The 22665-nt window shown below is 43.7% G+C and overlaps 1 protein-coding gene across 1 annotated transcript; it reads right to left on the reverse strand.

Moving 5' to 3' along the window:
• Nucleotides 1-290: 290 nt before the first annotated feature.
• edrf1 (erythroid differentiation regulatory factor 1) lies at nt 291-21974 on the reverse strand. Its single transcript, XM_079511698.1, has 25 exons — nt 21452-21974; nt 20792-21000; nt 20143-20209; nt 19906-20031; nt 18744-18868; nt 18408-18570; nt 17633-17734; nt 17294-17415; nt 17049-17160; nt 16523-16670; nt 15941-16052; nt 12483-12594; nt 12096-12374; nt 11774-11845; nt 10988-11135; nt 10179-10370; nt 9221-9421; nt 8087-8305; nt 6917-7143; nt 6367-6525; nt 5070-5219; nt 4154-4307; nt 2834-2946; nt 1706-1878; nt 291-1178 (listed from the first exon to the last, which is right to left on the reverse strand). The coding sequence occupies exons 1-25, from the start codon at nt 21620-21622 to the stop codon at nt 1022-1024; spliced, it is 3813 nt and encodes a 1270-aa protein (XP_079367824.1). The 5' UTR covers nt 21623-21974; the 3' UTR covers nt 291-1021.
• Nucleotides 21975-22665: the final 691 nt, after the last annotated feature.

The following is a 22665-nucleotide window of genomic DNA, read 5'->3' on the forward strand; positions in this document are numbered from 1 at the left end:
ATATTGCATATTTTAACCCCTTTTGGTGTTAGCATTATGTTATGCTTTAGCTATTGAAAAATAGCAGATCTACAAGCTCATAGCGCGCCACCGAGTGGCGCGCTACGAGCTTGTAGGTCTGCTATTTTTGAAAAATCGAAGAACGACTGACATAGAAACATAGCTTTTTCAGAAAACTGTCGGGATGTAGAAGACATTTTTTTAATCTGATCTCAGGTCAAAATGGGTTAATTTCCATCCGTCAGGCAGAGTGCTTGTTGAAAGTCCCGTAGACAAAAAGGAACACTGCATCAAGTTTTATAGTTTATTTTATGCCACAGCAAACATGCTGCCATAAATTCACATTCTACCATACAGCAATGCGGACAAACCTGCCGCTCAGGATATTATATTCAACGTTGCCTGGCTATTGCACATTGTCGCCAAAATATACTTTTTTAAATAAAACCGCATAACACTGTAGCATATTTGAGCATATACAACCTCAGCACCTGACAGTCATCATCAATCACTCTTTTTTTTCTTCACAGCATTATTGGTGTTACTGAATATCAAAAACACCAAATGAAATTGCAATCAAATGTCATCCAAGCAAGATCCATGCTAGTTAATTTGTCTCCTGTGAATTCAGCCCATTATCAGTTAGGGGCAGCAAGCAAGGCAAATACTTTCTATTAGGCTTTTTTTGTTGTAACAAAACAAACAACAACTTCAAAATAGTATAGAAAACATACATTTGTATCAACATTTCAAGAAGGCACGGCTGGTCAAATTGCTTTGACATTGCTCATTGGGTGTTTGTGGACTAGCCTGAGAGTTACAGTAGCCCCATGAAGAAGCACTGCTTTCCAGATGAGGTGTGTGTAGATGTTGACAAAAACTACTCCTGGTCTCAAAGAACCAACGACATCCGCTCGGTTCTAAGACGATGCCTTGCCATTGCATGGGAACCTCCCTCTGTGGATGGGTGTCAGATTGGAACTCCGTCCTGAGTGTTCCTTGTTGCTCTCGTCTCCGTTCATCACGAGCACGCCGTCCCTGTCTCGTTTAGCGGCGTCAGCTGCTGCAAGAGCTCCAGGTAGAGCTCGATGCGCGCGAGGAGCGGTGCGTTCTTCTCGGCGCGCAGCAGCTTGGAGTACACATTCTTATAGGTCTTCAGCAGCTCCTCGTCCTTATTGCTGTCACACACACACACACACACACACACAGATAGAGCAGAGGTTCACCCATGGCAAGAGTCACTTCAGATAATAGGGCACTGTGAAAACTTGCAAGAGGCACAAGACTAAATATACTGACAATTTCGTCAACCAATAAAAACTAGACTAAAATGTCATTTTACACTTGGTTGCATGCTGAAAATAGCAGATCTACAAGCTCACAACGCGTCGCGCTGCGACGCGTTGTGAGCTTGTAGATCGGCTATTTTCAGCAAGTGTAAAAACAGTCCTTACGACGGCATCAATGCCCACCAAAATACATTTTAGTCGACTAAATCAACTGTAGATTTAGTCGACTAAAATCTCATGGCATTGTCGACTAAAACTAGACTAACACTAACACATTCCAGGTGACTAAAATGTGACTAAAACTAAGTGAAAACTATTCAAGAGACTATGACTAAAACTAAAATTTGCTGCCAAAAACAACACTGGGCACAACCTTGTAAAGGTCGATACAACGAGAGAGCCAGATTGTGTCTCACCTAGGTTTGCGCTTCACGGCCGTCAACAGCTTGACCAACTGCAGCAGCAAGAAGGAGAAACTCGGCTCAAATACTCCGATCAACTTCATCACTTCCCGGAGGTTCAGTCCTGTGGCGACTGCACCTTCGGCCAACTCCGTTTGCTCAGCCGGGTCTGACATCTTCAACTGCAGCTGGGGAGAGAAGGAAAAGAAAGGAGATGAGTGACAGTGGTCGTTTATGCCTTTTTCCACCCACACATTTCAAAACCACACCCCTATCGTTTTGGCTACATTGTCCACCCCCTACAATTGGTGGAAGTGCCTACTTGCAGCCAGACTGTTACCATTATGTAACTAGCTAGCTAGCCTAGCGCCGGTGGCTCAGGGGTAGAGTAGCTGGATGGTAACCGCAAGGTTGCCAGTTCGAACCCGGGCTCCCCCAGAGTTAGTGTCGAAGTGTCCTTGAGCAAGACACTGAACCCCAAATTGCTCCTGATGTGCTGGTTGGTGCCTTGCATGGTTTCCACACGCCATCGGTGTATGAATGTGTGTGTGAATGGGTGAATGTAATGCACAATCTATGTAAAGCGCCTTGGATAAAGGCACTATATAAATGCACCATTTACCATTTAGTAACTGTGCATGTTATTGTCGAGTGCTATGTGCAAAACAGGTGATAACCTATTCCATCCATTACAGCTTGCCAACTTGGACAGCGTGCAAGGCCATCGGCTGTCTGGCACGGCCACTCGCTTTGCCTGGCGAATTTCCCGGGTGCACCTCACTACCTTCAAAGCATTTGTTTTCAGTGTGCACCTGCTTTGTTGTCAAGTGATGTTTAAAAAATCCCAGCTATGGGTGCAGGGTTTGTGAAATTGGCTGGTGCACAAAGTGACAGAGGGCCTTTCATATGAGAACAAATAAAGAATTTATGTATTAACCCATTTTGGGCGGGAACGCCTTTTGGTGTTAGCATTATGTTATGCTTTAGCTATGGAAAAATAGCAGATCTACAAGCTCGTAGGTCTGCTATTTTTGAAAAATCAAAGGACGACTGACATAGAAACATAGCTTTTTTTAGAATCTGATCTCGGGTCAAAATGGGTTAAATGTGCGTTTGGATAGTCTCTCTAAGAACTGGGCCTACCTCAGGGTCCTCCAGCAGTTCCTTATGGATGAGCTGGAAGGCGTAGTGAGTCTCTGTCATGATCTCCAGGGCGCCCGTCAGGGTCTTCAGCTTTGCCCCGCTGCTGCTCTGGCCTGTAGTAGGACACCACGACCAAGTGTGTTAGATGCTTTTGACTGTATTCGCATGCTGTTACTTTAGCTCTTATGTCGTACTTGGGAGCAGTGTTGTTTTCGTCGACTAAAACTAAGACGAAAAATGTTCGTCGACTACCTTTTTCCACTGACGAAAACTAAATGGAAACTAAACGAAAACTATGCTATGATGACTAAAACTAAGACTAAATATATTGACAATTTCGTCAACAAATAAAAACTAGACAAACTAGACTAAAATGTTAGGAAGGGACTAGTGCACAAGAGATCCAGTATAGTCATTTTACACGTGGTTGCATGCTGAAAATAGCCGATCTACAAGCTCACAACAGCAAGTGTAAAATCAGTCATTACGACGGCATCAAGGCCCGCCAAAATACATTTTAGTCGACTAAATCAGCCGTAGATTTAGTCGACTAAAATCTTATGATATTTAGTCGACTAAAACTAGACTAACACTAAGACATTTCTGGTGACTAAAATGTGACTAAAACTAAAGGAAAACTATTCAAAAGACTATGACTAAAACTAAAATCAAAAATTGCTGCCAAAAACAACACTGCTTGGGAGTGGGATGACGTCGGAGCAAAATGAATATGGTCAATTGGAGGACGACGATGCTGCTGCTGCATGCACGTAGGCACGGCAGAATAGTTTTGTTATGAAGTAGGTCATACCCCAGACTTTGGGACCTGGGTCTTCGAAATGTCATCTAGACGCTGGTCTGTGTCAAGTCAGTGTAGTGGCTGTTTGTTACCGATTAATTGCCATACAAATAACCGATTCATGATTTCATTGTGTTTTTGAATCTCTAACACTGGCATATATAAATCAAATTTGCATTTCATTTTGTCTTTTTAAACAAAAGTTGCAAATTTTTGTCAGATACGACAAATGGCAAATGTATGCAGGGGAAAGACTGATCTATGAAGCTTTTTCAACACGGAAACGATCATGACGATTATGTAAAATAGAATATGTAATAATTGTGGCTAGTTTATGCGATGGACTGTATGTCCATGCATCTTGTTAGTAGTGCTGTGTCAGTTGTGAAGTGTCCTATCACATTTGGCCTAAGGTACTTGTTTTAGTTGTGTCTGTGTTCTTGTGGATGGTGACTGAGGTTTTAGTTGTGTCTGTGTTCTTGTGGATGGTGTGACTGAGGTTTCAGTGTATGGTAACTGACCAGCCATTGTGAACTCTGTGAAGGCCACCCTCTCCAGAAGGGTGCGAAGCAGTTCACACGGTGCATCTTTCAGGCTGAGGAACAGCCGCACGGCCTTGCTGTAGTGCAGCTCCGCCAAGCTGCGATGTTGTTTCCTCAAGTGCTCGTCCCCCACCTAGCAGGTACAACATGACACAAACGGTAGCGCACCAAATCCAAAAAGTCAACTTCAACTTAAATTGGCCAGTGCTTTACATTTTTACAATTATGCTGGTCAGTGATCGGTTGCGTTTGCTTACGTTTTATTTGTGCTGTGTATTTCTTTATCATAAATATTCTTTTGCATTTACACTCGACTCCTTAAACCCATTTATTATACTGTATCTTTTGCTATTGCGTTTATTATCCTTGTTAAAAACTCAACCTGGTATTTTCAACAATAGAGAAAATAAGGTCACAAAATGTCATGAACTTAACCCATTTTGGGCGGGAACCCCTTTTGGTGTTAGCATTATGTTATGCTTTAGCTATTGAAAAATAGCAGATCTACAAGCTCATAGCGCGCCACCGAGTGGCGCGCTACGAGCTTGTAGGTCTGCTATTTTTGAAAAATCGAAGAATCACTGACATAGAAACATAGCTTTTTCAGAAAACTGTCAGGATGTAGAAGACATTTTCAGAATCTGATCTCAGGTCAAAATGGGTTAAACCCATTTATTATACTGTATCTTTTGCTCAACCTGGTATTTTCAACAATAGAGAAAATAAGGTCACAAAATGTCATGAACTTAAAGATCGTCTATTTTCGCTATTCGTCATATGACGTAGTAAAGTAAAACGTGTTTTGGAAAGTATTTGGGGGGGCCCACTTGCAATACCCCCGTGGCCCACCAGTGGTCCCCGGCCTTACAGGTTGAGAATCCGATTAATTTCTCACCTGGTTGCGGAAGCAGCTGTGGTACATGGAGGCCAGGCGGTGGTGGATGGTGGCCGCTCTGTACTGGTAGAGAGGCTGGCGAGCAGACTCCGTCTGCAGGTCACAGTACTTCAGGGACTTCATCATGGCCTCCGTCACTTCCCGCTCAATCTGACAAACGCACACGCGATGATTGCAATGTGTTATTATTACGGAGCAAGATGTAATCATTTCTTTACAGACACAATATAGCAAACGATAAAAGCACAGGATAGTTGCATATGGATTCGCTCCCAATTAGAATGCAGGATTTGTTATCGGTGTCCTGCAGAAACATACAGATATTTAGCTATTATAGAAAGTTACCTCAAAATGCGACCATATAAACCATCTATTAAAGCAGGGGTTCTCAACCCGTGGGTCGCGACCCCTCGGGGGGTCGCCAAATTATTTTAGGGGGTCCCCAAATTATTTAAAAAAAAAAAAAAGATTTTTTTTATTTTCTTTTCACGATTTTTCAAAAATAGCAGACCTACAAGCTCGTAGCGCGCCACTCAGTGGCGCGCTATGAGCTTGTAGATCTGCTATTTTTAAATAGCTAAATTATAACAATGCTTAAAACACCAAAAGGGGTTCCCGCCCAAAATGGTTTAAGGTTATTGTAGCAGTCAATTTATATTGGGGGTCGGGAGGGGGCGGGTCGGGGGTCCCGAGACGTTGCCAAAGCATTTTCGGGGGTCCCCGGCCAAAAACGTTGAGAACCCCTGTATTAAAGGACCACTTTTCAACTTATCTTCATATAATTGGTCCTCACTAATGTTCATGATAAAATACAATGCTTTTCTAATCAGTCTGTGTCTCATAGGAGAGTTGTGGGCAGTTCAGAAAGCCGTCCACCAGTGACGCATTGTGCATCGACTTCCCAGAGACCCTGAGAAGTTGTTTTAGGGGGTTTTCTTCCGGTCATGTGATCCAAACGTGTGACATATTCGAGTGTCCGAAGGAAACCTTGTATCTCTTAAAAGTTATCAAAAAAGGTGAATAAAACAATTAAAACACCACTCATGTAACTCGTGATTGGGAGGGAAAGAGTCTGTATCAATTAACTCGTGAATGGGGTCAAAGTGTTAAGATGACCAGGGGGTTCAGTACTAAATATTGATTTTTGAATGTGTACCAAATTTAAGATGATTTGATTGGCTGAGCACGGAATGTGATGTACGATGACGTATGACGATAATAGTGCCCCCTCACTTCACACAAGTGTGATTTTCCATAGCAAGGCAGCACTCCCTTTTCTTGATTGAACAACAGTTACCTGCTCCTGGGCCTTGCGGGACAGTGGGGCGTAGTCCTGCAGCAGAGTGGCCAGAGTGAAGTAGGTGGTAGACAGCTCCCAGTTGACGCTGTCCCACACAACCGGATGGCTCCCCCTGCTGGCCAATGACTTCATAGCCCGTAGGTAATAGTCGATGGCCTAGGCGGGGAAAACAATCACCGTTTTGACAGTGCTCATCTACTGCCCTTCTTTTTACGTTACAAATTGGTAAACAACATTCATTAACCCACTTTGGGCGGGAACCCCTTTTGGTGTTAGCATTGTGTTATGCTTTAGCTATTGAAAAATAGCAGATCTACAAGCTCATATTGCGCCACCGAGTGGCGCGCTACGAGCTTGTAGGTCTGCTATTTTTGAAAAGTCGAAGAACGACTGACATAGAAACAGCTTTTTCAGAAAACTGTCAGGATGTAGAAGACATTTTTAGAATCTGATCTCAGGTCAAAATGGGTTGAATAATACAAAAGATACATTAGCACACAAATAAAAACAAGACAGAAGGACATAGGGCTAAAAACAGGCATGGCACCTTATTGTAGTAGAGAGCCTCTTCGGGAGAGAACTCCCCTCTGCTCGTGTCGTCGGTGACGGCACAGTGGGCCTGGGCACAGATCCTCATCAGCCTGCCGGTGTTACACAGCAGCAGAGCCATGTTGGTGCTGTCCTGGATCGCCTCAAAGTCCTTCATGCCCTTCTCGAAGCAGGCGAAGCTCTTCTTCCACAGCTCCTGCTCTGCCACCGACACTGCCGTTTTCACTGGGAGGAGGAGGGGAGCGGGAAACAGGTGAGCAAGGGGGTCAACTAAACCAGTGGTTCCCAAACTTTTTCATGTCAAGGACCCCCAAATTGACACTAATTAGCCCACGGACCCCCATTTGTAAAGATATGCCAGGGACCCCCCATAAGAAGATTTTTACGGCTCTAGCAGTGATTTTCAACCCGTTTAATTTCAAGGACCCCCCAGTTGGACATGCATTAGTCTACGGACCACTATTTAATAGCATTTCTATCTCTTGGACCCCCAATTTATATTGTAAAATCAATGCTAATTTAACTCTGAGAGCGTACAAATGGACCCGTTAGGGTCCATTTGTACACTCTCTGAGTTACAGACCCATAAGGGTCCATTTGGTTCCATGTGTACACTCTCTGAGTTACAGACCCATAAGGGTCCATTTGGTTCCATGTGTACACTCTCTGAGTTACAGACCCATAAGGGTCTATTTCAGGGTTCCCCAATAGGCGGCCCGCGGGCCATTTGCGGCCCGCGGAGCGCCCCCTTGCGGCCCGCGGAAGAATAAAAAAAAAAAAACTTTTTATTTATTTCTTTTGGGGGGGGGGGGGGGGGGGGGGGGGGGGGCCCAGATATAAATGGCATTAAATGGGGGTCAGTAGCCTATGCATGTCAAACTGGGCATCCTTTTCAAATGGGGTCCTGCCCTGAAAATGAATTTTCAGGGCAAGACCTCGACCTCACGCGTGCGGACTCGGCCCCCAGCCTGGTACCCTAGTCAAAATATGGCCCTCGAGGAAAATTAATTGGGGAACCCTGGTCTATTTGGTTCCAAATGATCATTTAGCTGGGGACCCCCTGGAACTCCCTCAAGTACCCCTGGGGGTCCCCGGACCCCACTTTGGGAACCACTGAACTAAACTAAACGGTTACAATATGGACATCGATATGTCTCCACCACCGTACCTTCCTTCTCGGTCTGCATGGCCGCCGCCTGGTTCATGTAGTACACTCCGATCTCGTTGCGTATGTTGCCCAGCCTCCTCAGCACCTGAGCCAGCTGTTCCGGTCCGTGGTCCTTCACAACCCCGGAGGTGAGCAGGTCGCTGGCCGCTTCGTAGCACTTGCTGCTGACAAATAGCTGGTACTCTGGGTCCGTAGCCAAGTCTGTGGCCATGTTGAAGGCTGATGGGTAGAGAATGCCAAACTTGAGTCAGATGGTGTGATAGTTAATTTAACTAATCAATTTAATCGCTTATCATAAATACATAAAATCTCTACAAGGCCCACCGTGTCATGATGCGACGTGTTGTGAGCTTGTAGATTGGCTATTTTCTCGGTTTTTGCATGACACTGTCGTAAGATGAACTATGAATAGGTCTTAAATTGTTAATCAGACTCTTTTTTGAGTGGTGTAAACCACTCCTACAACTGGCTTTTGTGTGCAGAAAAAAATGAGCATGGTTGCTATGTTCAAAATAATTTCTGACGTAATTAAATCACACCCGGGTGAACTGGATGACCGTAGCAAAAAAAGCCAGTTGTGAAATCACATCCGGGTGCGATTTCATTACGTCAGACATTACGTCAGACCACAGCTGATCATGCTATATAAAACCTTACACCACTCAGTTCACACGGGTGTGATTTTTTTATTATTGATAGTTGGGAACAATATGGACCTTTACAGGCCTGTAACTCTGAGAGTAGTACAAATGGAACATACACTCAAGAGTTGTAGGGGTCCATGGCTTAAACCATTTTGGGGCGGGAACCCCTTTTGGTGTTAGCATTGTTATGCTTTAGCTATTGAAAAATAGCAGATCTACAAGCTCATAGCGCGCCACCGAGTGGCGCGCTACGAGCTTGTAGGTCTGCTATTTTTGACAAATCGTTAAAATGTGCCTCAAATCTTTCAGAAAATTGTCATGATTTAGAAAACCTTTTTTTTTTTTAATTTCAACGTCAGGCCTGAATGGGTTAATCAATGCATACCAAACGTGTGGACCTTGACGTGAAAAGATTTGAGAACCTGTGTGTGTGTGTGTGTGTGTGTGTGGGTGTGTGTGTGTGGGTGTGTGTGTGTGTGTGGTGACTGACCCTGGCAGCTGCACTCCCGGTGGAGGCTGTGCAGGACCTCCTGGTCCTCTTTGGTCTGGTAGCCGTACTCCTCCAGGTAGGCCAGCCTGTTGTTGGCGTTCTGGGCCAACATCAGCTGGATGTCGCCACACAGCGACAGGCACTGGCTGTGGAACAGCAGCACGGGCGGCTGCAGGGTGTTGCTCACTGAGCAGTAGGCGTCTGGACCCATCGAAGAGAGAGAAGAACCAACCGCTCAACAACCAGTAGGAAATTCCACCGCTCCAAAATTGCATTGACACATTTTTTATATAATTTTTATCCCACGATTTTGTAACCCATTTTTCACCCCTATGTCAAATTATCTAATGTGATCCTGGGCTCTACACACCCTCCGCCAACCTAGTCCCCATATATGGGGGACATGGGGAGAGCAACGGACTTGAACTCATGCTTCCTTCATGCCTGAGTGTCCAAGTTGCTCCTTACCCCTGACGGGGGAGTTTCCCTGGTTGGACGTAGCGCGTGGAAGGAACACGTTATTCCAACCAGTTCCTTTCCCCTCCATCAGGCGCCCCGGCTGGCCAGGGGGAGGCAGTTTAGAGACCAGGATTAGCAACATAACTATTTAAAAAAAAGAATTAATCCAATTAAAAGATTTGTAATGTAGAAACTAACATTGAGATTGCAAGAGGATCTATTCACCGAAGATGGGAGAAATGGACTGAGTATAGAAATCAACAGGACGACACTAATAATGATGGGCATTCATGAATGGACTGGAATAGGTTGCTTGTTAATGATGAATATGAACCCTTACAATGTGACTGCATTTCTATGTTTATCTGCAAATTAAAAAAGAATCGCAAAATAACCTACTGCCCTTCCTCATAGATGGTACCCGCAATGACATGCATGTCATGAGTAGATCTCCCCCATAAACCTTTCAAACGGTAACGGAACTAAAGTGACAACCGACCGTGGCACTGCAGGGCCAGCTTGATGTAGCGCAGGGCTCGTCCGTATTTGTGCAGGTTGGTGGCCGCGTCAGAGAGGACGTAGTACGCCTTGGAGGCCTTCAGGAAGAGCTGGAGCTTCATGTGGTGCTGCCAGGAGCCGGGGATCATCCCGGAGCGGGTCGGGTGCTTCTGGTCCTCCTGGAAGGGCCCCACTGCAGAGTCCCATCAAGGTCGAGAGAGGAGAGATCAAAAGGTGAGGAGGTGAAGCAAGCAACTATTCAGAGATAAATTAGTCAAACATTAAACTGGTACATTGTAACTAGAGATGTCCCGATACTGTATCGGTATTGGGGAAAGTATCGGATCGGACACATGGGTAAGGGGTTGACACTATGGCAGGTAAATAGAATGTTGGGACATGTGGAGTTTGCTTTGGAATTGCCCAAACTGCCAAGTGCACATTTGAGTGAGGAGTCCGCTATAAACACAACAGGAGATATATAAGATAGCTATGAACACAACATGAGATCACGACACTGGTATCGGTATCGCCTAACACAGAAATTGAGGTATCGGGATCGGAAAGCGAAAAAAGTGTATCGGGACATCCCTAATTGTAGCCAACCGCCAGTGCTTGTGTATTTTGATGGAAGCCCTGACAGCAATATTTTATACACAAATGTGATGGATATGAAGTGTACAACCGAGTATACAACTGTGTGTACCACACTCCACTCCTCCATTTACTGTTTCACCATGCTCGATGCATGATGCTTTGCAACCCCAGGTGGGTGATCTTCCCAGACACATTTGTTATGGAGGTGCTGACCTCTGTCCAGGAGAAGAGCAATGCCCTTCTCTACAGTGCAGGCTCCGCTCGCGCTCCTGTCTTCGTACTTGAGAGGTATGGGGGTGTTCGGGTCCGCAGCTGGAAGATCGCTCTCCTTCTTTATGCTGCCGTCCACTGCTTTCAATCCCTGTCCATTGTGTTACAGCAATTTGTTAGCATTTTATTAGACAATTTACAATTTAGGCATTTAGCAGACGCTCTAAATCCAGAGCGACTTAGATTAAGCAATAACAAAAAAGCATGGCATACATCATATATAACAAGTAGTTATCATGAAACAAACTAAGAACATAACAGTGGAGTATCTATGTAAACTATACATAGTATAAAGTGCTATGACTACATAAAATGCAATTCTAGTGCTGTCTACGTAACATGCTATAAGTCTGTTTAAAATACTATCTAAGTCTACATAAAGTGCTATCTAAGGGGCTAGGCTAGGGCAAGTGCTACGGGCCATGGTGGAGTCTGAAGAGGTGGGTTTTCAGACTACGGCGGAAGATTGGGAGTGAGGCTGCAGTTCTGATTGTAATGGGAAGTGCATTCCATAGTTTTATCAATTCATCGACGTTACTTTGAATACATAGAACAATGAAAACAAGTTCCCGGGACTTTTTTCGTTATCCTTTTAGCCCAAATGTCCGACTGTACCACATGATGTTTTACATTTCTGTCTAATAAAGTATTCAATCAATCAAAAAAAATACATATTACTAGCATGACTATACATTATTGACCTGTCATTGATGCCATGCAGAGACCAACCTTTAGAACACAGCCCAGCACATGTCTGCATCTCTCTTCCTTGTCGTGAGACACGGGGAATGCACAGTTCGGCTAGAGGGAGACAAAAAAAATGAGAATATTTTATTCTTTTCAATGAAAACAGAACAGAGTGCTTCTAATTGTACTTTATTTTTATTTGCACCTTTCAGAAACAGGGAAGATTGGTGCCTCACATGGAATATGTACAAATCATACAAAGAAAACCCCACATACAAATAAGACATTGTCAGTTGTCACCATCCAAATGGTTTCATTATGTAGAGGCCAGAACAAGCAGCCGTGCAACAGAAGTGTCACTCACTCTGATCTGGTGAGTATTTAGTGTGTATTTCTCTGGAACCGAAAGCTCCTCGACGGAGCGGATCACGGCCACGGCTTTGCTGTCGTCTGGAGGGTCGGAGCCCGTGCTGTAGGAGCCGTTCTCGTCGCTGTCGTCTGGCAGGTCCTCGTCCTCGTCCCCCTCCTCGTCACTGTAGCTGTCCTCCGAACCGCCGGCCCGGAGCGACTCGTCTCCATCCTCCTCCGATGGCTCGTCGAGCTGGAAGAGCTCCGACAGCATGTAATGAGCCGACGCGATGATCTGAGCAACAGGAGTACAGGAACCGGATGTGAGTTGAGTTCCGACAAAATCCAAAACATTAGTTTTCAAGTTAACTGAAATCAGAGGTTGTCTATCGGTGTGTTTTACCTGGGGGTGCCTCTCCTGATCCAACAGCTTGACACAGTTTAGGAGCAGAGTTCGGATTGTCCCGTAGTGCTTCCTGTTCTGTCTGGCTTTCAACATCAAATTGTTGGCCACTCTATACACACACAGAGTACAAACATAAGCATGTATTAACAAGGGAACACTCAATGGTAAATACAACTGGAGCCATGGCAACATTCTCTTCTTCATAAGATTTAAATAACCATCAATGACTTGCAAGATATTATGGTGACTTGTAAACTAGGCAGCAGCCACAGTAGCAAGTGGATGTGAAATGTCGTGAGTCTATATAACCTCTTAGCAGCCAAAGCCGCTTATAGACTGCAAACAACGAAAATAACCGACTGGAACAGTCATGCTTGTAGAATTGGCAGACTTGCCAACCACAGGCAAAATGTACAGTATGTATGTGACTGATGGCTAGAACTCAGTTAAAAACTGTAAATAGCGTCCACCCTATGCGAGCCAGTATCCACTTCTCACAATCAGTGGGGTTTCAACAAAGTAAATGTGTCACCTGTGTCAGTGATACTTATAAGATAACTACAGTAAATATATACATGCACATGGATTAGTTAGTTAGTTAGTTAAATTTATTGTCCACGTGGAAATTTGTCTTCGGTCTCAAACAGTAAAAAACCAACAGTTACAACAACACTTAACAGAATTATTTTCTCATGGCAAAAAAGTGCAGGACAACAGTGGTAAATACATTGGAAAAACAGCAAATCTAGCGAGACATGGTATCATTTAGTGCCTTAATGGAATTTTAAAAAATGTTACGGTTAGCTTTTGGTACTTTGTACCGTCTACCAGAGGGAAGTAGTTCGAACTCCCTGCAGAGTGGATGAAAGGGGTCGTTTGCTATCTTGACAGCTTTTTTACGAAGTACCTCCTTGTAGATACAGCCTAATTGTCTCTTCCCAATGATTTTTGAGGCTAGGTTCGTTATTCGCTGCAGCTTGCTTCTTATGAGCAGATTTCCATTCAAGTTCACAAACTGTATTGTTTTCCTCTAATCTTTTTCAGGTTTCCTTAACCCTTAGAAGGTGAAAGACGCCAATTGGCGTCTTCATCAGAATTCCGTAAATGATCAATGACGCCAATTGGCGTCTTCACAGTTTTTGATGAATCTAAACATATTAATATGCTCCGAAGCGCTGTTTAAATTCCTGAGCTTATATTCCAACTACATTACCCAGAAAACCCGTGTCACGTGACACACGTGTACGTGTTGCCATTGGAAGCTGGTCCCACCCCCTGTAAACAGTGGGGGCAGAGGGAGTCTTAGTTTTCATTGTTTTGCCTGTTTTCCCGTCTCGCCCGAGCGATTTTCTAGCAGAAAAAGTTGAAAGCAGTACTATTTATTTGAGCGAGTTTTGTGGTAGTAGTATTGATCCATACGCGTCCCAGTCGCCTTCTCCAGGCGGAGTAGCCCTGGTCCAGTGCTTACAGCGAGACTCGCTGCTCCCTCCCTCCTTTTTTCATTGTCTCCCCATCGTCGTCCGATGAGCTATACCGGGAAACCATTGAAGAAGACGATCAACCCGGAATGTTTTGAGGTAATCTTATTGTAGAAAATGCCCTTCTATAGTGATCAGAAATCATAAGATGATCGCTACAAATAGATGCTTGGATAATTACTACTACTAGTCAGATCATGACGCCAGAATGACTCACCACGATGGCCCCCAGCCATTAGCCAGCACCAAAGGTGCTGGCTAATGGTGTTGGTCGGTGCATTGGTGCTGGCTAATGGCTGGAGGGGGGGTTGGTGTCGATCGGTTGGTTGGTGCAGTACAAATGTATCGTAGCAGGCATGCACGCATGGCAGTACAAGTATTTTATATTGTAGCGTGCCTTATAGGCGATCTGATCTTTAGAGTAATGTTCGCTCCTTTTATTTACTGTCTACAAAGACGGAGAACAAACATGCATCGTTTACTGAAGCAACGCGTGGTTATGATGACCTTGCTACAAGGATCGGAGGGGGGACGGGGAGTGAAGCTAACAGTAGCGTATTATATAAGATCTGTATGACGTTTCATTGACGTCTGAGCTTGCATGATAATTGCATTCATTGTATATTGTATACAATCATGATTGTACATTGTTTAGTGTGTCTCCGTGTGATGATGATGATGACGATGATGTCAGATAGCCTACGTCCCCCCCCCCCCCCCCCCCCCCAACTGGCTATTGGCCGGGCTGACTACAGCTAAATGTTTATTTTTATATATTTAGAACTGGCATCAGATGAGGAGGAGGAGGATGATGATGATGATGATGATGATGATGATGATGATGATGATGATGAAGACGAAGAGTCAAGACTGCGATGGAGTTCTCCGACACTGAACCGGATGCATTCATTCATTTCAGTTGTTGTTTTTTAATTTAGCCTACACACACACACACCGTCAAGAACAACTGGAATGCAGTGGTTTGGGGACACTGGGGAGTTTGGGGACAACTGTTTTGTATGTAGGCCTATTTATTTTCTGTAATATTTATTATAATTGTATTATGTTAGTAGTCATAAAAAATAAAAGACAAGCTTTTACAATGAGTTAGACCTGTCATGGCTATTTTGTTCACTATTCTGAGGTTTATGGTTTGACTAAGCGAGTTTCAACTGTGATTTACTCTGTAACGGTAGATGGTAAGAACCCAATTTTTTTGTTATAATACAGTATACATTCAAGTCTATATTTTGATACATATCATGGGCACAAAGTCATATCAAAACAATGTCCTTGGATGTGTTTTTTATCAAAACTGTTTCTTCACAACAGGTTTTTGAGATACATGCATGAATAGACACGGTACTGGTAAGACTATGTAAACATGGTATATATCAAAATGTGCGTTAGAATGTCTAATTTTACCCCAAAAAAGAATTGAGTTTATATGATGTTCCATTTCAGAGCTAGGGGGACTTTTAGCTGGATAGGTCAGATTGATCATGACTGACCATGCTATTTATAGATGGCAAAATATCTACAGTGGTACATGTGAGAAACTTTTTATTTTATTTTAATTGAACTAGACAACTCACCCTTTAAAATGAGATATTGCATGGCTATGTACGCCCAGCAGAAAAAAAGTTATTTAGAAAATAAAACTTCAACCGGGCATAACTTTTTTTGTTGTCCTAGAAACACTACCCAGTGTAAATGCAGGCTCTTTTAAATGGCTTCCAACACAAAAACTAAACATTTTATCAACTCAGTTCATTTTTTTCCTGGAAGCAGACAAGCCAAGCTTTCTCTGAAGGTCTTTCGTTGTCACACATTCACAGCAGAGAATTTTCAATAAATCATTCAAAAACGCCATTCTGCCATAGAGAAGTCTAAACTATATAGAAATCCTTGAAACTCTCAAAGAGTTAATATAGAAACCCTTGAGTGGTGGTGCATGTTGAGCTGGACAATACATACTTGTACAGAAGCACGGCCACAGGGAGGGTGAACGGGTTCTGACACTTCTCCTCTTCAGCCTCTTCACACAGTGTGGTGAGGTCATAGAGCTTCACAATGTCACTGCCGCTAGCTGGAAACACCACAGCCAATAAGGACACATTCAGAGAGCGGAAGGAATATTTTTGAATTGAATGGTTTCCTTCTTCCAAAGGACATTAACCCATCAAGCATTCTGTTCTACTTTAGCTATTGAAAAATAGCAGATCTACAAGCTCATAGCGCGCCACCAAGTGGCGCGCTACGAGCTTGTAGGTCTGCTATTTTTGAAAAGTCGTGAAAATGTGGCGCAAATCTTTGAATATATATTTCAGAGCGAACATTTTTAACTAAAATATTGGCTTCTGGGGGGTCCCTGAAACTACATATTTTGAGATGGGGGTCCGTGGCCCAATAGAGATAATTCTGGGGGTCCTTGACATGAAAAAGGTTGAGGACCACTGACATAGAAACATGGGTTTTTCAGAAAAAATTTAGGATTTAGAAGCCTGTTTTTTAATCGACCTCAGTCCAGAATGGGTTAACCGACAACCTGTCCCCCACCTTTGAAGAGCCAGTAGGTGTGTCCTTCTTTGGTGCAGTTGGACTTGAGGAAGGACAGGATGTTCTGAGCGATGTCCTTCACCACTCTGGTGGAGAAAGTGGAGTGCTCCAGATCGGGTATGTCCTCTGTCTTTATCATCTCATATTTCTGCAAGAAAGGAGAGAAATAAAAAAATATCTAACCTAAAATGTTGTAGGTGTGCGTAGTTGAGCTGCTTCAGCACCCTCTGGTGGACATTTGCTGACAATGACAGACAGGTTTGGCTGAACAATGATAAAAATGAATGCGAAAAATAATCTTAATCATGATTATAAATCATTCCATTTCCAAATCAGATTTCGTTTTTTTATCAAATCATTGAGCCATTGTGAGAAGATATGCTCATTACAATAGTTTTGCGTCTCAACTAAAAACTGAAATTATGTGAGAAAAATACGACATTAATCATTAATATGAAAACATATCATCCATGACACAATAACTAAGGTGGTGTGCAGTCGAGGACAGAATCTCATAGGTGATCACCTGAACGATGCCGTTGACATGAAAGCACATGACGAGCTCTGGCACGTTGCACATCAGATTGTCCAGCCAGTAGTCAATACCCGTCAGAATGTTGATTGGCTTATTGTGATCCCTGCAGGGAAAGAACCATCAGTTTATATATCCATAAAGAAACTCTGCTGTGGAACAACAGTAACATTGTAATGCTGCATCATGCTGTGTTGACAGAGGCCACTGATGCCCGTCCGGAGTTTTGGTGTTCTAACCTGAGTCGCAGACTGACAGCTGGGTAGCGTCGTCCTCCAAAGATAGGCATGTTAGATCCGACCAACATGTGGATGTCCTCAAATGTCCACAGGATGCTCCTAACAAAGTCGTTCCTCAGACCCTAATCACAGACATTTGGTCAGATATGTCTCCAACAGTTAGATACAGTTGGAGTATGTATGAAAACAGCCTGCGTCAACTAAGTCTGTCAATATCTTCAAAAAATATATTGGTCCAATTTATTCAAACATTGTTTTTTCGTAACAATTATATGCATGTAATCAGGGGTGCTTGTCTACTTCCTGGGTGTCTTGTATGCGCTACGAGGCTATAGTTACCTGACTGTTTTCTCCCTCGTTAAAGAGTGTAGGGAGATTTTGTTCTTTGGGGACGGACGCTACTTGGCCCGAAGGAAACGCACTGTCCACAAAAACGCTTTCCTGCAGACATGGAAACGGATGTGGTAAGCCAGAGAGTCACACACTCAACAAAGCAAACATGCCACGAAGAAGCCGTCCAACATCCAATCAGATGAGAGTCTAAAGGGCCTTGCAAACGGGGCGCAATAAAACGCATCTATAGTTCATTTTCAATGAGACCTGCGTTTTTGCTCCGAGAAGTCACGGTGCGACAACGCAAGCGTATTTACGAGCGCAGTCCCGTGAAGTTGTCGTGCGCATGCTCGTTTCGTGCACACACGGCCCCGCGACTCACCAGACCTGGATTCGGTTTAGCTTTTTTTTTACGCTTGCGTTGTCGCGGCCCTCTTGAGCAGACCTGTAGCAGACCTGTCGTTGATCCAGGCAACGTGTACATTCCTCGCTCTCCGTTTGCAAGGCCCTTAACCCATTTTGGGCGGGAACCCCTTTTGGTGTTAGCATTATGTTATGCTTTAGCTATTGAAAAATAGCAGATCTACAAGCTCGTAGCGCGCCACCGAGTGGCACGCTACGAGCTTGTAGGTCTGCTATTTTTGAAAAATCGAAACATAGCTTTTTCAGATTTTTTTTAGAATCTGATCTCAGGTCAAAATGGGTTAATGCATCTACTGTTTTCCTTCCAGAGCCTAGATAGCTCTAGCAACACTAATGATTTCCAATAACAGTCAGCTACCTCTTCTTTGGGAGCTTCAGATTCCTCCAAGTCAGAGGCTGTGCTGGTGAACGTAGCTGGCCATGAAGGGCTGAACTCCTCTGCTCCGCTCTCATCGTCCCCTTTATTTGGATCCTCTGTTACGGGTTCTGTTACGGGTTCTGCAGCCCCATCACCATTAATACTGGAGGGTACAGAAAAAGGATGGAGAGATACAGTATTATTTATTAGATTTGGGACAACGGAAATGCAGTCTCTCACTCTCGCAAGTCACAAATAAAAGTAGTAGGTCCAACTCCCAGATAGGACAGCAAAATACTATACAGATACACTGTGAGGCCAATTCAATTAACTTGCCTGTAGTACAGGAACTTTGACAGGATCGCTTTTTGATACCAGTGTTCTTTACTCTTCTTTTTCCTCTGCCACTTTTGGTCTATGAGTCGCTGGTAGAACTCTTTCAGCCAAGTCCAATCACCCGTCTGCAACAACAATCAAGACAGGAGAGGGTGACGCATCGAGTCACATTAACCCCAACCTGATGGTTCGGGTTAAGACGATGTTCAGATTTAATGAGAAAGTCTTCCGTCTCATCCGTTTACACCCGTACCAATAGACCGATTCTGTAACGGGTCTCATGGTCGCAGCCTACGTATTTCCTGTAGGCGGAGACGACACATCTGCGGTTTCTACATACTAAGCATTAAAGTATGAGGTATGAAGTACAGCAGCCTTGTGTTCCTAAAACAGAAAGATTGGGTATTGGGTAAGACTGACATTATGTATCTTTCAGGACCTTTCACTGCTTTGTCTCAACCATTACTATATGGCTCTGGTCTCAGCCACCGCGGTAGATATTTTGACATTCCGTTTTTTTAATGTTGCCACTACTGTTGGAGCAGCCATAAACTACACAGGTTCATCCCGATGTTCTGGGCATCTTTGTAATGTTAGTGTTAGTAAAAAGCAGGTAAAAGAGTAACGTTTGAGGCAGACTAACATCAGTCACTTTTCCATTCACTGTAGTAGAAGCTTGGTGCTGGGAAACCGCAGATGTGTCGTCTCCGCCTACAGGAAATACGTAGGCTGCGACCATGAGACCCGTTACGGAATCGGTCAATAGATCAAATTGAATGAAGTGAGCATAAATTTCAATCTACCGACACAACTAGTCTATACAGTACAACTACAAAGTGCATCGTAGTACACAAAAATGTCCAAATCAAATCTTGGCAAAACTTCATTGGACAGCATGCAGCCAGATGTGCACAGGAATCTAAGCCTGGTTTTGAGTCTACCCATTTTGACCTGAGAACAGATTCTAAAAATGTCTTCTACATCCTGACAGTTTTCTGAAAAAGCTATGTTTCTATGTCTTCGATTTTTCAAAAATAGCAGACCTACAAGCTCGTAGCGCGCCACTCGGTGGCACGCTATGAGCTTGTAGATCTGCTATTTTTCAATAGCTAAAGCATAACATAATGCTAACACCAAAAGGGGTTAAGAAGCCCAGTTGTACCTGAGATGACCTCATGAAGAGCTCCTGGATGTCTAACTCGTCCAAAAGCAAGGTCCTCCCCACGCGGTGGACAGCCATGCTCACGTGAGACTTGCTGTAGGGAATCTTCAAAAGCTTCTTGATGTTCTGATGGTGTAAATAAAACAAGCAAGGGTCATTTCAGTTCTGTGGCTGTGTGTGCGCAATCATTTTTCAGAAGTGATGAGCAGGCATTTGCTATTCAACAGCTCTACAGACCTCCGAGTCTGACACCACATCTACGTCATTCCCGATGGAGTCAATGAAGTCATACGCCATCCCGAAACTACGAGAAGTGGAGAAAGGATACCAATATGGTGGGTCAATCTTCATGGGGGCATTTAGTAGTAATTACTAATACAGTATAGTACTCTTTTTATTTTTTATTTTTTTAGATATTTTTTTTGCGGCTTACGCCTTTTATTGGTTTTTGAAGGGACAGACAGTAGGCTGACAGGAAACGGGAGAGAGATGGGGGGAAGACATGCAGTAAAGGCCGTGTCGGGCTCGGGAGTCGAACCCGCGGCACACTGCGACTGGATTACCAGTCGGGTGCCCAGACGGTTACGCCACCGCCTGGGCCCAGTATAGTACTCTTAAGACAAAACCAAAACCCACACAGTTCGTTCTAAGATAACTACGATGATTTAGGTGTTTTACATTAAGTAAATGTATTCCCATGAAGCTATTGATTGATTACTTTATTAGTCAGAAATGTAAACAGAACGAGGTACAGTCAGACAAAAAAAACGAAAACGCAAAGTCATGGGGACTTGTTTCCATTGTGGTCCTTATTACAAAGTTGGTTAGGCTACATGTAAACATAGGTATTATAGGTAGCTACTAGCTACGGTTATGGTTATGATACCTGGAGAAAGGTTTGCTTTTGCTGCTGGACCCTAGCACAGTGGTGCCTGCACTCCCAAGCTGAGGGTTCTCCCTCAGCCAGTTGGCAGGGGGCAACTTCAAGTCAAACTTCTCCTGCAGCAATGCAAAGCTGGTAGGAGGCGGGGCAGCAGAGTATTTGACCACAGCACGGCTCTTGACTTCATTGTTGCCAGAACATACATCCAAGTCCTGTAGGAGAGATGAGAGTTGTCATCTTCCTCACACAATGGCTAATATCTACTTGACCATTATGATTTACTATAGCACATACTTCAGTTAAACCATTTCAAAATTAGCCTTCGCTACAGATTTTTGTCTCAGGCACAAGAAATGGTGCATTTATATAGCGCCTTTATCCAAGGTGCTTTACATAGATTGTGCATTACATTCACACACATTCATACACCGATTGCGGCGGAAGCCATGCAAGGTACCAACCAGCACATCGGGAGCAATTTGGGGTTCAGTGTCTTGCCCAAGGACACTTCGACATGTAGCCAGGAGGAGCCGGGATTCGAACCGCCGACCCATGGATCATTGGACAACCTGCTCTACCTCTTGAGCCACAGTCGCCCCAAGACATTGTAGTGTCCAAGCTTACATGGTAGCTTTGTCTTGTATTTCAGTCAACTCAACTCACGTGTCTGTTGCTCTCTCCAGTAGAGCTACAGGGGACATTCACGTCTTTGACATTTGCACTAGCATTATCCGAAAGCATTCCGTCTTCTCGGCTCCCAGGTGACGTGCTCATTCTTGACACGGGCGGGGACCGTGGATTGTTCAGTCCAGCCAATGTTAGGTTAGTCTCCATCTACTCCATGGTTTACTTAACTAATATCCAAAAGAGCCTTAGTAAACTTAGCCAACCAGTCTGCTAGCCCCGGGTGAGCTAGTCAAAAACACATCAGCTTTGGCAGCTGTTAAATATGTAGTTTCACACATGAGATTCAAATCTTATGAAAGGCTAAAGCGCAAATATACATGTCCATAATAGAGGATATTTATCTACGGCAAAAATTCAATGAACGCGTTAGTTTTTCATCACTCATCATGATCAACCAGTCCCTGAACACACGTTACAGTGCAGTGAGCTGAGCGACAACCAAACAAAAAAAACAGCACAACAACTTCCGGGTTCAACTTGGTTCAAGGGGGAAGGAGAACAGTTATTACATTATTATTATTACAGTATTTGCTGACTTGTTAGTTGTTACAATCTAATACGGTCACATTTTTACGAAACTACAATAAAGTAAGTTATTTGACAATCATGTCATTCTAATTACTGCAACAACAACATTTTATAACCTGAAAATATACACATTTGCCCCGGAAATAGCTACAACAGACCCCGCCTCCTTCCAAATAATGTATAATATATGCAAAATAAAAACAATTAGTGTGTATTCAAATGTTTAAAAAATAATAATAATAAAACAGAACGTGTGCTAAGATGGTAAAATACGCAAAGTCTGCTATTACATAACAGTACAGAACATAGAAAAGCCTAGATTGTTCTCTTTTTGATTAACAGCTGTTGTGTTATATATCAGTAGAGTGGGCGGTGGAAGGATGAGACAATTAAGACCAGTCAGTGAGTGAGTACTAGCCTCGATACCCAGGCTTTCATTTCGTCTGAGTGAGTGAGTGGTTCTCAAACAAGCCTTTTAATTTCAGACAAGGACCCCAACTGCCCTGAAAATCTGAAATCGAGCATGGCTACCCAGAGCAAACAGATGGAACCAAGCATTCGCATTGGGGCATTATGGCATTGTACAGTACCAGAGGGTCCAGACTCAGAACCATTATATATATATATTTATTTATTTATTAAGTTTGTTGCAATGGCCTATG

The sequence above is a fragment of the Electrona antarctica genome, assembly GCF_951216825.1.
Source record: "Electrona antarctica genome assembly, chromosome: 10".
In the NCBI taxonomy this organism is placed as follows: domain Eukaryota; kingdom Metazoa; phylum Chordata; class Actinopteri; order Myctophiformes; family Myctophidae; genus Electrona; species Electrona antarctica.